Here is a 16153-nt window from a genome sequence, read left to right on the forward strand (position 1 = left end):
GATTGGGGTTGTAAGCCCAAACAAGCTTTGCTTCGGGCCATTTGGTTGTTTTGTTTTGTTATTTATATTAATAAACCCATCTTTCTCTCTCTCCATTGCATGATATTTATTTAACAAATTAGCACTGAATTTACATAATCAAAAATACGCAACTCCTCCAGAAACTAGACTTATTTTCTTTTACTTTAAAAAAGTTGCCAGAAGAAGAAACCAAAAGTTTAGCTTCGTATGTAACATTATAAAATTCGGCAAAATTCAGTTAAATAGCCTAAAGTTTGGTTAAAACAAATGAATTTAATAGTTTGATACCCAAATTCATACAAGATTCTAATTTATCTCATTATTGTGCTGAACCCTCATTTTTTGCTTTTATCATTCTCTCTTGCTCTATCTTTCTTTCAGTCTCTACCTCTCTTTCTCCCTGCGTCACCCCCTCCCACATTCTCACTCCGTCTCTCCCTATATATATTTCTCTTTCACCCTCTCTGTCCTATTATCTCTCCCCTACCCCTCTCCTTCTCTTACATTGGAAGTGACAGTTGTTTCAATATTATCAAAAATTGTTCTTGAAAAGCGACTCAGCTCAAACTGAAAATTAATAATGGAACTTAAAATAGCATATGAGGTTTCGGGTTTTAAAATATTCAATTCAAGAAAAAGTACATTCTATCAAATAGACTCCCAAAGTCAACTTAAATATTTTCAAACCAAACTTTGGTTGCAATTGATCAACACACAGATCAATTTTGAAATAAGTCTGTTGCGAGAAGTTTTCCTGGAGAAACCAAAATTAATAAACAAAGCCAATTGAGTTTATCTGATAGTTCCTCTGGAAGAACTTTAGGTCTTCTTTGAACCCTTAATTTGTGTTCCGGGGAACCCCATAATAATGCGTAAACTAGAGCTTCAAGTATGAATATACTTGAGTGTATCTTTGAGTTTTAGATGTTTCGAAGTACCAGTATTTTGAAGATTTTAAAAAGAAGAACTGGTTTGACTATTTTGGTAAACACTAACTTTTCAAAAGTAATTGTTTTGAACAAACAGTTCGTGGTAACGAACTGTAGTAAGAAGCGACCCGGCTCAATAGTAACCAAAACTCTAGAAAATGAGATTTTGTTACTAATATATACATCAAAAGCATTGGATTCTTATGTTGATTCTAAATATATATGTTTCATTAAATCTTGTCTTACTTATCAAAAGTTATGAGCCTGAGAAAATTTGCCTTATTTTAAAAAACAGGAATACCCTATTTTTTTAGATATTATTTAGAAATACCCCTTAAATATCATAGTATCTTAACGAAAATTACACCATCATATTCAGCATATCAAAGAACCCTGCTGTAGAAGTTTCAAGCGCTTATCTATAAAAATGTGGAATTTTGTATTTTTTGCCAGTAGACCGATCACAGGTGCGTGTTTATTTATTCATTTTTCCTTTTCCCAAGAGATGATCGTATCAACCCAGAGGTCCTAGAATGTCGCAAAAGGGCTCATTATAAAGAAAATTAAAAGTTCTAGTGCCTTTTTGAAGTGACCACAAAAATTGGAGGGTGCCTAGGCCCCCTCCCATGCTCATTGTTTCCCCAAATTCACGGTATCAAAATTTTGAGATAGCCATTTTGTTCAGCATAGTCGAAAAGCCTAATAACTATTTCTTTGGCGAGGACATACTACCCCACTGTCCCCGGGGGGTTGGGCTGCGATTCACAAACTTTGACCATTGTTTTTTGTTGTTGTTTTTTTAGAGAGAGAGAGAGAGAGAAAGATGGGCTTATTAATATAAATAACAAAACAAAACAAGCAAATGGCCCGAAGCAAAGCCTGAATTGTTAACATATAGAAATGGTTATTGGGAAGTGTACAGATATTTTCATGGGGATTCTTTTCTGGTTAAGAGAGGGGAGTAGAGGAAAGGGGGTTACGTGAGATGATATTTCCATGGAGAATTTACCATGGGGGGGGGAGAGAAATTCCATGAAGGAGGCGCAGCATTTTTTAGCATTCTTTAAAAAAAAAAATGTAAAAATAAATAAGGACAAGTTTTTTCAACTGGATGTAGGGAGCAGCATTAAAACTTAAAACAAACAGAAACTATTACATATATGGGGAGGTTCATCTCCTCCTAAATACCTCGTTCTTTACGCTAAATTATTTTTTTGCAATTTCAACTATTTATTCTACAGCCTTTGTAATTCAGGGGTCACTCTTAAAGAATTGGGAAAAATTCGAGCTTTAGTGCAAAGAGCGAGGTATTGACGAAGGGGCAAACCCTCTCATATGCGTAATAAAAATATGAGAATATATAAGCTCGTTACGTAAGTTAATTCGCTAGTTACATATATTAATTACTAATAAGATTGTTCGTAAAAAAATAAAATTTTTAGTTGCCTTTTTAAGTAACCGAAAAACTGGAGGGCAAATAGGCCTCCTACTCCACCCCTTTTTTCTCAAAATCATCCGATTAAAACTATGAGAAAGCCGTTTAGCCACAAAAAAATTAATATGCAAATTTCGTTTTAATTATTCATGTGCGGAGAGCCAAAATCAAAACATATATTAATTCAAAAACACTCAGAAACTAAATAAAAAAACAAGTCTTTTCAGCTGAAAGTAAGGAGTGGCATTAAAACTTAAAACGAACAGAAGTTACTCCGTATATGAAAGGAGCAGTTCCCTCCTAAACGCCCCGCTCTTTACGCTGAAGTTTTCTTTATTGTTTTAAAAAATAGAGTTGTGAGAAAGGGTCAAACTTTAGCGTAAAGAGTGGGGCGTTTAGGAGGAAACAGCCCCTTTCATAAACGGAGTAACTTCTGTTCGTTTTAAGTTTTAATGTCGCACCTTACTTTCTGTTGAAAAAACTTTTCATTTTCAAAATTTTCTTAGAGGAAGCGAAGTCAAACTTATCCGCAATCAAGTCAAAAGACATTAGGAGAGACATACATTGTCCATACTTTTTCACAGGATTGCAAATAAATTTTCGGTAAGACTTTTTTTGCACATCCGACTCTACCAGCATTGACTTCAGTATTTTGGCTTTATTTGAGCTATGTATGACAAACTCGTATCAAACAGTTCGTGGTAACGACCTGTAGTAAGGAGCGACCCGGTTCAACATTGAGATATTGAGATATACATTTATTAAGAAAAGAAAACAAACACTATTCGCCATTCGCCAGCCAAGAAAGGCAACAAGCTTTTAAGGGCAAGCGAGGTTATCACCCTCAGCTAATTAAAACCACGTTCATATTACGCTACTCAATACAAAAGAAACTCAACTGATGAAGGAAGAGAGAAAAAAAGAGAGAAAGAGGAAAAAGACAAGAAGAAGACAAAAAAAAATTAACAGCGAATAAATCAGGGATATGCCTTGAATAGAATGACAACCTGGAACGGGCCTTACATCAAAATTACTCACGAGATAAAAGAAACTTCTTTACCCGTGAATTGAAAGCCGGAATTCTAGGCACATTTTTCACACCCTCGGGCAAAATATTCCAAACATGGGGACCATAAGGGAGAATAACAAAAGATGCCCGAGTAGTACTCCTAAACTCATGAGTTAAGTTATCAGCTTCTCTTGTATTATGATCATGATGGTCTCTATTAAAAGTAAAAAGATTTTCAAAAGCAGGGGTGACCAGGCGGTTCAAATATTTATACGAGAAATCGCGACTTGGTAATCTCGAATTTGGGATACATCCATTAACTTATTCTTTTTAAAATGCTCATGAGCAGGAACCTCATCAGAATCATAAAATTCCGATATAATTTTACAGCCCTATTCTGAAGTTTTAACCGAAACTCTGAAAAACGGGATTTTGATTCCAATAGTTACATCAATAGAATCGTATTTTAATGCTGATTTTAAATATATAAGTACAAACACTGCGATAAATCCAAGCTACGCATTAACATAGGTATTATTCACATTATTTATGATTAATACTTCAGATTATCAGTTACTTGACTTGCCTACAAAAACAGCCCTTTAGAAAGACCATTCTGTTGTATTTGTTCTTTTAGCTGACTATCTACACATCAAAATAATCTTTATTTTCTTATGATTTAAATTTTCACTTTCATAACTTATTTTTTACATATCCTCAATAGCCTAAACATGTTCGATAGCCCGGCTGAACATATTAGGCATCACCCTATTGAATGTTACATTGCTCGACAATCAGCTGCGGATATATAAAAGTTTGATTAGGCTTGTTTGTAAGCAAGACAAGTTTTTACTTGTCTCTTTTTACGATTAAATAAAAAAAAAAGTTTTTTTCACTGAAAGTAAGGAGCGACATTAAAACCTAAAATGAACAGAAATTACTTCGTATATGAAAGGGGCTGTTCCCTCCTCAATGCCCCACTCTTTACACTTAAGTTTGACTTTTTCTCTCAAATGTACTTTTTAAAACAATGAAAAACTTTAGCGTAAAGAGTGGGGCGTTGAGGAGGGAACAGCCCGTTTCATATACGGAATAATTTCTGTTTGTTTTAAGTTTTAATGCCGCTCCTTACTTTCAGTTAAAAAAAACTTGTTTTTTTATTTACTTTCTGAACGTTTTTGAATTAATGCATGTTTTGATTTGGGCTTTCTGCACGTGAATAATTAAAAAGAAATTTACATATTAATTTATTTTTTTTGGCTAAATGTCTTTCTCATAGTTTTGATCGGACGATTCTGAGAAAAAAGGAGCAGGAGAGTAGGCCTAGTTACCCTCCAATTTTTTGGTTACTTAAAAAGGCAACTAGAACTTTTAATTTTACGAACGTTTTTATAAGTAAAAATATACGTAACTTATGAATTAACTTACGTAGCAAACTTCTAAATTCGTATGTTTTTATTACGTATATGAGGGGGTTCGCCCCCTCGTCAATACCTCTTTACACTAAGCTTAAATTTTGTCCCAATTCGTTAAGAATGACCCCTGAATGACAAAGGCCGTAGAATAAATAGTTGAAATTAATAGAATTACTTTAGCGTAAAGAGCGAGGTATTAGGAGGAGGTGAACCCCATCATGTGCGTAATAATTTCTGTTCGTTTCAGGTTTTAATGCTGCTCCTTACTTTCAGTTGAAGAAACTTTTTCATATTTATTTTGTCATTGCTCTTAAAAAAAATGCTAAGAAATCATTCGTCCTCTTCAAGGAAATTCTCTTTCCCCATGATAAATTCCTCCATGGAAAGTTCCCCCGCACAACTTCCTCCCCTCAACCCTTCCCCCAACAAAAAAATCCCCCTGGAAGTGTCTGTACGCTTCCCAATAACCATTACTACGTATAAACACTGGTCAAAGTTTGTAGCTTGCAGCCCCTCCCCCGAGGACTGTTGGGGAGTAAGTCGTCCCCAAGGACATAGATTTTAGGTTTTTCGACTATGTTGAATAAAATGGCAATCTCATAATTTTGATCCGGTGACTTTGGGAAAAAATGAGCGTGGGAGGGGGCCTAGGTGCCCTCCAATTTTTGTGTTCACTTCAAAAGGGCACTAGAACTTTTAATTTTCGTTAGAATGAGTCCTCTTGCAAAATTCTAGGACCACTGGGTCGATACGATCACCCCTGGGAAAAAAAACAACAACAAAAAAACATAGAAGCAAAGACGCATCCGTGATCTGTCTTGTAGCAAGAAAATACGAAATTCCACATTTTTGTAGATAGGAGCTTGATACTTCTACTGTAGGGTTCTTTGATACGCTGAATACGATGCTGTGATTTTCGTTAAGATTCTATGTCTTTTAGGGGGTTTTTTACCCCTATTTTCTAAAACAAGGCAAATTTTCTCAGGCTCATAACTATTGATGGGTACGACTAAACCTGATGAAACCTATACATTTAAAAAAAAGCATTAAATTGCGATTCCGTTGATGTAACTGTTGGTATAAAAATTCCGTTTTTTAGAGTTTCGGTTACTATTGAGCCGGGTCGCTCCTTACTACAGTTCGTTACCACGAACTGTTTGATACGAGTTTGTCATACATAGCTCAAATAAAGCCAACATACTGAAGTCAATGCTGGTTGAGTCGGATTTGCAAAAAAGTCTTAATGAAAAGTTATTTGCAATCCTGTGAAAAAGTGTCCACAATGCCCCCGTCTCCCCAAATGTCTTTTGACCTGATCAAACAGTTCGTGGTAACGAACCGATTGGCGAAGTTTTTTTTTATTGTTTTAAAAAGTCTTTTCATTATGAAAAATCTTTTCATTTTGACGTCCTTGGTATTTTTAAGAAATTATGACCGAAAAGATATTCCTTACCCAATTTCTTGCTTGACTAATGGTTAAAACAATTTGAAAATTACTAACCTCAGCATTTAATAGGTCAATAATTCCTACTCCACTTTTAGAAATGTTAACAGGTAGCTCAATTTCAACTCCTACCCTTTCAACAGGACTGTCTCCTTCTTGAAAAACGTAGAATCTTTGATTGAAAGGGACTCTTTTCTCCCTCTCGAGGTCAAATGTATATTCAGGAGTTGAGGGCCTTAAAAGTAAAGGTAAAATCTTCAATTTAATTGTGAAAAAGAATTTTTTCTGAAATTTAATCAAAAATAGAAATAAGGTTCAACAATGGCTATTAATCTAAGCGGAAGGATTTTTTCCTTAAATACCAGAAATATTTATTGGATTTAATTATAAAATTTTATCTTGGAGGAACATTGTTTAGCTTATCAGTTTTAATCTGGATTACTTAGTGTGGCTAAATCTTATTTATTCAGTAACTTTCTCATTTAAGAAACGTCAATGCAAAAAATAGGAAACAGGAATTTCAGATACTTGTACTGGCTCTAAAGAAAAAAAAAGAAGTACAAATAGAAACTAGATTCCTTCCTCAATACTTTCAATAATACCTTCTGCAACATTCTCAATTGGTTTCAAAAATACACAGCTACACATATAGATAACCTTGTACAACTTACTTAGTTAAAAATTTAAAAAATTACCCATTTTTCAAGTGATTAAATAAAAAAAACGAGTTTTTTTAACTGAAAGTAAGGAGCGATATTAAAACTTAAAACGCACAGAAATTACTTCGTATATGAAAGAGGCTGCTTCCTCATCAACGCCCCGCTCTTTACTCTAAAGTTTGACTCTGTCTCTCAATTCTTCTTTTTAAAACAGTAAAAAACTTTAGCGTAAAGAGCGGGGCGTTGATGAGGAAGCAGCCTCTTTCATATACGAAGTAATTTCTGTGCGTTTTAAGTTTTAATATCGCTCCTTACTTTCAGTTAAAAAAACTCGTTTTTTTTATTTAATTTCTGAACGTTTTTGAATCAATGCATGTTTTGATTTTGGCTCTCCGCAGAGGAATAATCAAAACGAAATTTTGCATATTTTTTTTCGGGGGGCTAAATGGCTTTCTCATAATTTTGATCGAATGATTTTGAGAAAAAAAGAGCGGGGGCGAAGCCTAGTTGCCCTCCAATTTTTTGGTTAATTAAAAAGGCAACTAGAACTTTTAATTTTTTACGAATCTTTTTATTGGTAAAAGATTTACGTAACTTATAAATTAGCTTACGTCAAGAACTTTTGTATTCTCATGTTTTTATTACATATATGAGGGGATTCGCCCCATCGTCAGTACCTCGCTCTTTACACTAAAGCTTAAATTTTATCCCAATTCATTAAGAATGACCCCTGAATCACAAAAGCCGTAGAATAAATAGTTGAAATTACTAAAAATACTTTAGCGTAAAGAGCTAGGTATCATAAGGAGGTGAGCCCCTTATATGGGTAATAATTTCTGTTTGTTTTAAGTTTTATTGCTGTTCCTTACTTCCAGGTGAAAAAGCTTTTTCACATTTATTTTTTAATTTTTTTTTAAATAATGCTAGTAAATCCTGCTCTCCCTTCATGGAAGTTTTCTTCTCCCATGACAAATTCTCGATGGAAAGTTCCCCCAGCATATCCCCCTCTTCTCAACCCCTCCCCCCAACCAAAAAAATCCTCCTGAAAACGCCTGTATACTTCCCAATAACCATTACTATATGTAAGCACAGGTCAAAGTTTGTAACTTGTTGCCCCTCCCACGGGGACCGTGGGGGAGTAAGTTGTCCCCAAAGACATAGTTATAAGGTTTTTCGACTACGCTGAATAAAATGGCTATCTCAGAATTTTGATCCGTTGACTTTGGGAAAATAATTAGCGTGGGAGGGGGCCTAGGTGCCCTCCAATTTTTTTGGTCACTTAAAAAGGGCACTAGAACTTTTCATTTCCGTTAGAATGAGCCCTCTTGCAACATTCTAGGACAACTGGGTCGATACGATCACCCCTGGGAAAAAAAAACAAAAAAAAAAACAAACAAATAAACACGCATCCGTGATCTGCCTTCTGGCAAAAAATGCAAAATTCCACATTTTTGTAGATAGGAGCTCGAAACTTCTACATTAGGGTTCTCTGATACGCTGAATCTGATGGTGTGATTTTCGGTAAGATTCTGTGACTTTTAGGGGGTGTTTCCCCCTATTTTCTAAAATAACGCAAATTTTCTCAGGCTCGTAACTTTTGATGGGTAAGGCTAAACTTGATGAAACTTATATATTTAAAACCAGCATTAAAATGCGATTCTTTTGATATAGCTATTGGTATCAAAATTCCATTTTTTAGAGTTTTGGTTACTATTGAGCCGGGTCGCTCCTTACTACAGTTCGTTACCACGAACTGTTTGAAAGTAATGAGTAACACCAAAACTTAACACAAAGAGGAATTAAACCGTCACTGAGGGGATTGCTCCCTCCTCAATCGCTCGATCATTACGCTAAGGTTTTTTAGTGATTTGAATTTTTTTTTTATCCGAAATCATCGGTCCATGTGTTTCAGCAGTCATTCTTAAAGAATTTGGGCAAAAAAGTAGAACTTTAGCGTACAAATCGAGGGATTAAGGAAGGGACAACCCCCCTCAAATAAGAAATATTTCATGTTCGTTTTAAGTTAAATCTTGCCTCTTACTTTCGGTGAAAAAATTGTCTCTTCTTATTTAATTTCTGTTTTTTTTTTAAACAAGGCCAGGGAATCCACCTCCCACTCACTAGAAAATCATCCCCAGAAAAATTTCGTAGTATTTCCCAATAACAGATACTATAGGTATATACCATAGCTTATGGCCTATTTTTCAGGGGCTGTGGTGAGTCTTATTACACCAAAGGCAAAGTTATTGGACTTTTCAAATACACTGAACAAATGGCTATCTCGAAATTTAGATAGCATGTCTTTGACGAAAAAAGGGCGTGGTAAGGGGGCTGGTCACCCTCCAATCTTATTGGTCACTTTAAAAGGGCACTAAAAATTTTAACTTCTGTTTAAATAAACCCTCTTCCGAAAAAAGAAAAGAAAAAAAAATAAACACGCATAAACAATCTTTCTTCTGTCTAAAAAAAAAAATGCGAAATTTCACATTTTTAAAGAAAGAAGCTTTAAATGTCTATAACAGGGTTTTCGGATATGAAGAATCTAAGAGTGTAATATTCATTAAGATTCCTTGACTTTTTGAGGGCGTTTCTCCCCTGTTTTGAAAGCCTAGTAGAGTTTCTCAGTCTCGCAGCTTTGGAAATGTAACATTAAGCTTAATTATATATATATATATATATATATATATATATATATATATATATATATATATATATATATATATATATATATATATATATATATATATATATATATCTATATACATATATATATATATATATATATATATATATATATATATATATATAAATATATATATATATGTATATATATATATATATACATATATATATATATATATATATATATATATATATATATACATATATATATATATATATATATATATATATATATATATATATATATATATATATATATGTATGTATAGGTATATATATATATATATATATATATATATATCTATATATATATATATATATATATATATATATATATATATATATATATGTATAGGTATCAAACAGTTCATGGTAACGAACTGCAGTAAGGAGCGACCCGGCACAATAGTAAACGAAACTCCATAAAAAATTCCATAAAAAATGGAATTTTGATGCTAAGAGATACATCAAAAGAATCAGATTTTCCTCTTAGTCTTTAGTCTTTTTTTAAAAAATTTAGTCTTTGTTATCGAAAGTTACGAGCCTGAGAAAATTTGCCTTATTTTGGAAAATAGGGGGAAACACCCCCTAAAAGTCAAAGAATCTTAACGAAAATCACACCATCATATTCAGCGTATCAGAGAACTCTGCAGCAAAAATTTCTTTTGCCAGAAGACAGATCACGGGTTCGTGTTTATTTGTTTTTTTGTTTGTTTTTTTTCCCATTGGTCATCGTATTGACCAAGTGGTCCTAGAATGCTGCAAGAGGACTCACTCTAAAGGAAATGAAAAGTTCTAGTGCCCTTTTTAAGTGACCAAAAATTGGAGGGCACCTAGGCCCCCTCCCACGCTCATTTTTTTCCCAAAGTCAACGGATCAAAATTTTGAGATAGCCATTTTGTTCCGCATAGTCGAAAACCGTAATAACTATGTCTTTGGGGATGACTTACTCCCCCACAGTTCCTGGGGGAGGGGCTGCAAGTTACAAACTTTGACCAGTGTTTACATACAGTGGTTATTGGGAAGTGTACAGACGTTTTCAGGGGATTTTTTTTGGTTTGGGGGTGGGGTTGATGGGAGGGGGCAATGTGGGAGGAACTTTCCTTGGAGGAATTTGTCATGGGGGAAGAGAAATGCAATGAAAAGGGCGCGGGATTTTCTAGCATTACTATAAAAAAAATAATGAAAGAATAAACATGGAAAAGTTTTTTCAATTGAAAGTAATTAGTAGCATTAAAACTTAAAACGAACAGAGATTATTACGCATATGAGGGGTTCTAAAAATACTTTAGCATAAAGAGCGAGGTATTTAGGAGGAGATAAATACCTCGCTCTTTATGCTAAAGTATTTTTAGTAATTTTAACTATTTATTCTACGGCCTTTCTGATTCAGGGGTCATTCTTAAAGAATTGGGACAAAATTAAGATTTAGCGCAAAGAGCGATGTACTAATGAGGGGACAAACCCCTTCATATTCATAATAAAAATATAAGAATACAAAAGTTTGTTACGTAAGTTAATTCTTAAGTTACATATAGTTTTTACTAATAAAAACGTTCGTTAAAAATTAAAAGTTCTAGTTGCCTTAAGTAACCGAAAAATTGGAGGGCAACTAGGCCTCCTTCCCCACCCCTTATTTCTCAAAATCGTCTGATGAAAACTAAAAGAAAGCCATTCAGCCAAAAAAAGAATTAATATGCACATTTCATTTTAATAATTTATGTGCGGAGAGCCAAAATCAAACATGTATTAATTCAAAAACGTTCAGAAATTAAATAAAAAAAACTAGTTTTTTAACTGAAAGTAAGGAGCGACATTAAAACTTAAAACGAACAGAAATTACTCCGTATATGAAATGGGTTGTCCCCTCCGCAATCCCTTGCTCTTTACGCTAAAGTTTGACTCTTTGCCACGGTTCTACCTTTTAAAACAATTAAAAACTTTGGCATAAAGAGCGAGGGATTGCGGAGGGGACCATTTCATATACAGAGTAATTTCTGTTCATTTTAAGTTTTAATGTCGCTCCTTACTTTCAGTTAAAAAAACTAGTTTTTTTTATTTAATATATATAGGGATCAAACAGTTCATGAAAACAAACTGTAGTAAGGAGCGAACCGGCTCAATAGTAACTGAAACTCTAAAAAACTGAATTTTGATACCAATAGTTATATAAAAAAAATCGCATTTTAGTGCTGATTTGAAATATATAAGTTTCATCAAGATCAGTTATACCCTAGAAGTCATACAATCTTAACGAAAGTCACACCATCAGATTCAGCGTATCAGAGAACCTAGTTGTGGAAGTTTCAAGCTCCTATCTACAAAAATGTGGAATTTCGCATTTTTTGCGAGAAGACAGATCACGGATGCGTGTTTATTTGTTTTTTTTTTTTTTTTTTGTTCTTTTGTTGTTTTTTTCCCCAGGGGTGATCGTATCGACTTAGTGGTCCTACGATTTCGCAAGAGGTCTCATTCTAAAGGAAATTAAAAGTTCTAGTGCCCTTTTTTAGTGACCAAAAAATTGAAGGGCCCCTAGGCCCCCTCCCACGCTCATTTTCCCCCAAAGTCACCGGATCAAAATTCTGAGATAGCCATTTTATTCATTATAGTCGAAAAACCTAATAACTATGTCTTTAGGGACGACTTACTCCCCAGCAGTCCCCTTGGGATGGGCTGCAAGTTACAAACTTTGACCTGTGTTTACATATAGTAATGGTTACTGGGAAGTGTACAGACGTTTTCAGGGGGATTTTTTGGTTTAGGGAGGAGAGTTGAGGGGGGAGCGTTACGTGGGAGGATATTTCCATGGAGAAACTTCTCATGGGGGAAGAGAATTTCAATTAGGGGGCGCGGGATTTTCTAGCATTATTTGATAAAAACAATGAAAAAATAAATATGAAAAGTTTTTTCGACTGAAAGTAAGGAGCATCATTAAAACTTGTAACGAACAAAAATTATTACGCATATGAGGGGTTTAACTCCTCGTTTTACCTCATTCTTTACAAGTATTTTTAAGAAATTTCAACTGTTTATTCTGCGACCTTTGTGATTCAGAGGTCATTCTTAAGGAATTGGGACAAAATTTAAGCTTTAGTGTAAAGAGCGAGGTATCGATGAGGGTTGAACCCCCTCATATACGCAATAAAAACATAAAAATATAGAAGTTCGTTACGTAAGTTAATTCGTAAGTTACGTATATTTTTTGCCAATGAAAACGCTTGTAAGAAATTAAAAGTTCTAGTTGATTTTTTAAGTAATCAAAAAACTGGAGGGCAACTAGGCCTCCTCCCTCGCTCATTTTTTCTCAAAATCTTCCGATTAATTACAATTAATTAATTTACGAATTTCGTTTTAATTATTTATGTGCGGAGAGCCAAGATCAATACATGCATTAATTCAAAAACGTCCAGAAATTAAATAAAAAGAACAAGTTTTTTAAAATGAAAGTAAGGAGCAACATTAAAACTTAAAACGAACAGAAATTACTTCGTATATGAAAAGGGCTTTTCCTCCTCAACGCCTCGCTCTTTACGCTAAAGTTTCTTACTGTTTTAAAAACAGAGTTAAGAGAAAGAGTCAAACTTTAGCGTAAAAAGCGGGGCGTTGAGGAGGAAAAGCCCCTTTCATATACGGAGTAATTTCTGTTCGTCGAACAGAAATATTAATGTTGCTCCTTACTTTTATTTAAAAAAAACTTGTTTTTTATTTAATCAGCATAAAAGGGCATATCTTTTGATGTATTAATTGTTATCAAAATTCCTTTTTTTTAAATTCATTTACCATTGGACCGAGTTGCTCCTTGCTTAAAGTTTGTTACCAAGAACTGTTTGAAAATGGAATTTTGAAATGGCAAGAGTGAATGATTTATTGCATTTCACCACATCCTACCCTATTTTAAGATTATTATTAGGGCTTCCATTTCAGTTAGGCGATAAAATAAAGCAGCAAAAATGATTATAAATCGGCCAGACTGACATTGCCTCTGTTGTTCTTCCATTGTTTCCTTTTTTGTTTGCCCAGGATACATAAAAGCTCTCGCATTAGCTCCTTCAGCTCCAGTATTATAAAAGAGTGTTTGGTCTACATCAGACAACTCATTCACAGATTCTGAAAGGTGATATGGGCCTGTTTTCTTTAAAGCTACGAAGGTATATTTTAATGCTTAGATTCTGGTTGAAGTTAACTAAGAGTAATGAAGATAGACTAGTAAGAGCGGCATATGAAGAGATGTTGAAATGTGGTTTAAAAACCTCGCGGCCATCCCAAATTAAATCATTACTAGAAAAAGTAGGAATGCCTTATTTATGGAATAATGGTCTTTGCACTAGTGATGTACCAACAAATTTAGAAAGCGAGGTACGATTTATATTAGAGAGTCAGGAAATCCAGCATTGGCAAGGGCTGGTTTTAGATTCTACAACCCTACAACATTATAATCAGGCAAAACCTAGTTTTGGAGAGGAAGTTTATTCTAAATTTAATTTACCGACTATGATTCTACGTCGTTGGATTCAGCTTAGGGCGAATTGTCTTCCAATCCAGAACAGGCAAAAAAACTTTCGACAAAAATAAAATGATAGTTGGTCCTGATAGACGGTATGTTTGCCCCCTTTGTAATGATGATGATGAAGATTTGGATTATTCTCTCCGGAAATGTCCGGTGCTCTTGGATTTACGGGAAATTTATTTGATGGGATTAATTTGATGCTTCCGGGTATTCTACAAAATAGTAACCCAACCACAATATTTCGAATGGGAGTATATATAGATAAATCCTTGATAAGAAGAAAAAGTTTTATATGACTATTTTCTTTTGTTGTCAGATTAGGCACTTTTTGCGTTGAATTCTGTTTTTTGTGCGTGTTTGTAATTCGTACTGTTGTTAATTTCCTTGCTTGTTTGTTATTTATTTATATTTTCGTGTGTATATGGCCCATGGGTTTTTGAAATACACCTATCTATCTATAAAAGATATTTTGAATAAATATTTGAGGTTTATTCATTCTAAATATTTAGAATTCAATTCTAAAATATTTGCATTCTTTCTGCATCAACTTATTTTCCTTGATGCCTTAGTCTTATTTTTATTGTCCAAAAATCATAACAGGTTGACAACTATGCAATATGAGAAAGGTATCAATTTAACATTAACATAAAAGATGACCGTTTCCGGTAGATTGTTTTCACTAGGAGTATAGTAAGTAATTTCGTAGGTAGTACGCATCATGGGGGATTCGTTTTTGGCTTTTAGGAGAATAATTTTATATGAAAAGTCTAAATTCAAATAAGTTTAAGAAAATTTATTATGCAAGTTTCGTAACTCAATTTTTGGCAGAAGTTAAGATTTCCGTTATTCAATAAATCAAGTATATAACTGCTATCTCAGTTAGCCAATAATGTTTAGCCAGACATCTCTTTGTTTCAGAGAATAGCAATTATTGAAACATTTAACCGGTAATAAATAAATGAAGTCCATATATTGTCACGGTGGCGTGAAATGTGCATAGTCTTGGCTCGAAGAAACGTGGCATTTTCATTAAGACCTCTCAGAAATAACTCTGAATATGGTTTAAACTTATCTCTAATAATAAGCTCCCTCCCATTGGAATTGGTTGCTAGGGAGTGGGCCAACCACATATTGTCGTGGTGTGAATATGCACAGTCTTGGCTCAAAGAAACGCAGCATTGTCGTTAGAGGTCTTGACGAAAATGCTGCGTTTCATTCAAGTTTTTATAGGACTAAATTTAATGTGGTAAGATATTGCGACACTACAAGTTTTTAGAGCAACACCAGACAAAATTTCCTTATTTAACTGAAGGCTGTGATTGGCTCAAACAGAGGCCAAGACAAAAACTAGTCTGTAACAAACGAAAATTAAGAACTAAACGCTGCAAATCAAACAAAACCATAGGGTCTAGAAAGTAGAGAGGTTGTCTTGTCTTGTCTTGATATCCAGCTAGGGAAGAAAGGAGCTGTTTTTGGTAAGTAACCTTTCCTAAACCAAGTTGGTAGCAACTACCGGTCTGTCTTAACCTCTTTGAATGTAATATTAAAGTAATATTATATAGCCTTTTGGTAAATTTGTTTAAATTGAGAGAATCCAAATTTTGTTGAATTAAGTGGTCAAGAAAAACTCTTGAATAACCTTTTGGGCTTTGGAGGACTTATCTTCTCCTTGGAGGACTTAGATCGTTGGTGTGGTATAGTTACTACGACTTCATTCCTTGGATTAATACATTGTATTCAAAGTATTTTCAGACCACAGCAAAAAGCTGTGGTTACTTTTTATATAGCCTAATATCCTTTTTAGATATTTATTTTATTCGATTGCGCGTCTTATGATTTTTCCTTATCCCTCTTCTTAGTGAAGGCTGCGTCTGTCTAAAACAAACATTATTGAAGGATAATTCATTATTCAAGGATAATTCAATTAATTGACCTTAAGATTGTCATTTTCTAAGAATTCAAGTGAGTTACTCCTGAGAAGCATACAATTGTTGGTATGAGCTTAGAATAACCAGGGGCTTAAGGTTGAATAGCTCATAACAAGAGAGTGAA

General features: G+C 34.0%; 1 protein-coding gene across 1 annotated transcript in view; it reads right to left on the minus strand.

Moving 5' to 3' along the window:
• LOC136030959 (integrin alpha-4-like) overlaps positions 1–16153 on the minus strand; it is a 122084-nt gene that overhangs the window by 24156 nt on the left and 81775 nt on the right. Inside the window, exon 17 of the mRNA XM_065710102.1 lies at positions 6311–6488. Coding sequence (XP_065566174.1) covers positions 6311–6488 — 178 coding nt within the window. The remainder of the gene's footprint in view (positions 1–6310; positions 6489–16153) is intronic.

Source organism: Artemia franciscana, chromosome 9 (genome assembly GCF_032884065.1).
Source record: "Artemia franciscana chromosome 9, ASM3288406v1, whole genome shotgun sequence".
NCBI classification, from domain to species: domain Eukaryota; kingdom Metazoa; phylum Arthropoda; class Branchiopoda; order Anostraca; family Artemiidae; genus Artemia; species Artemia franciscana.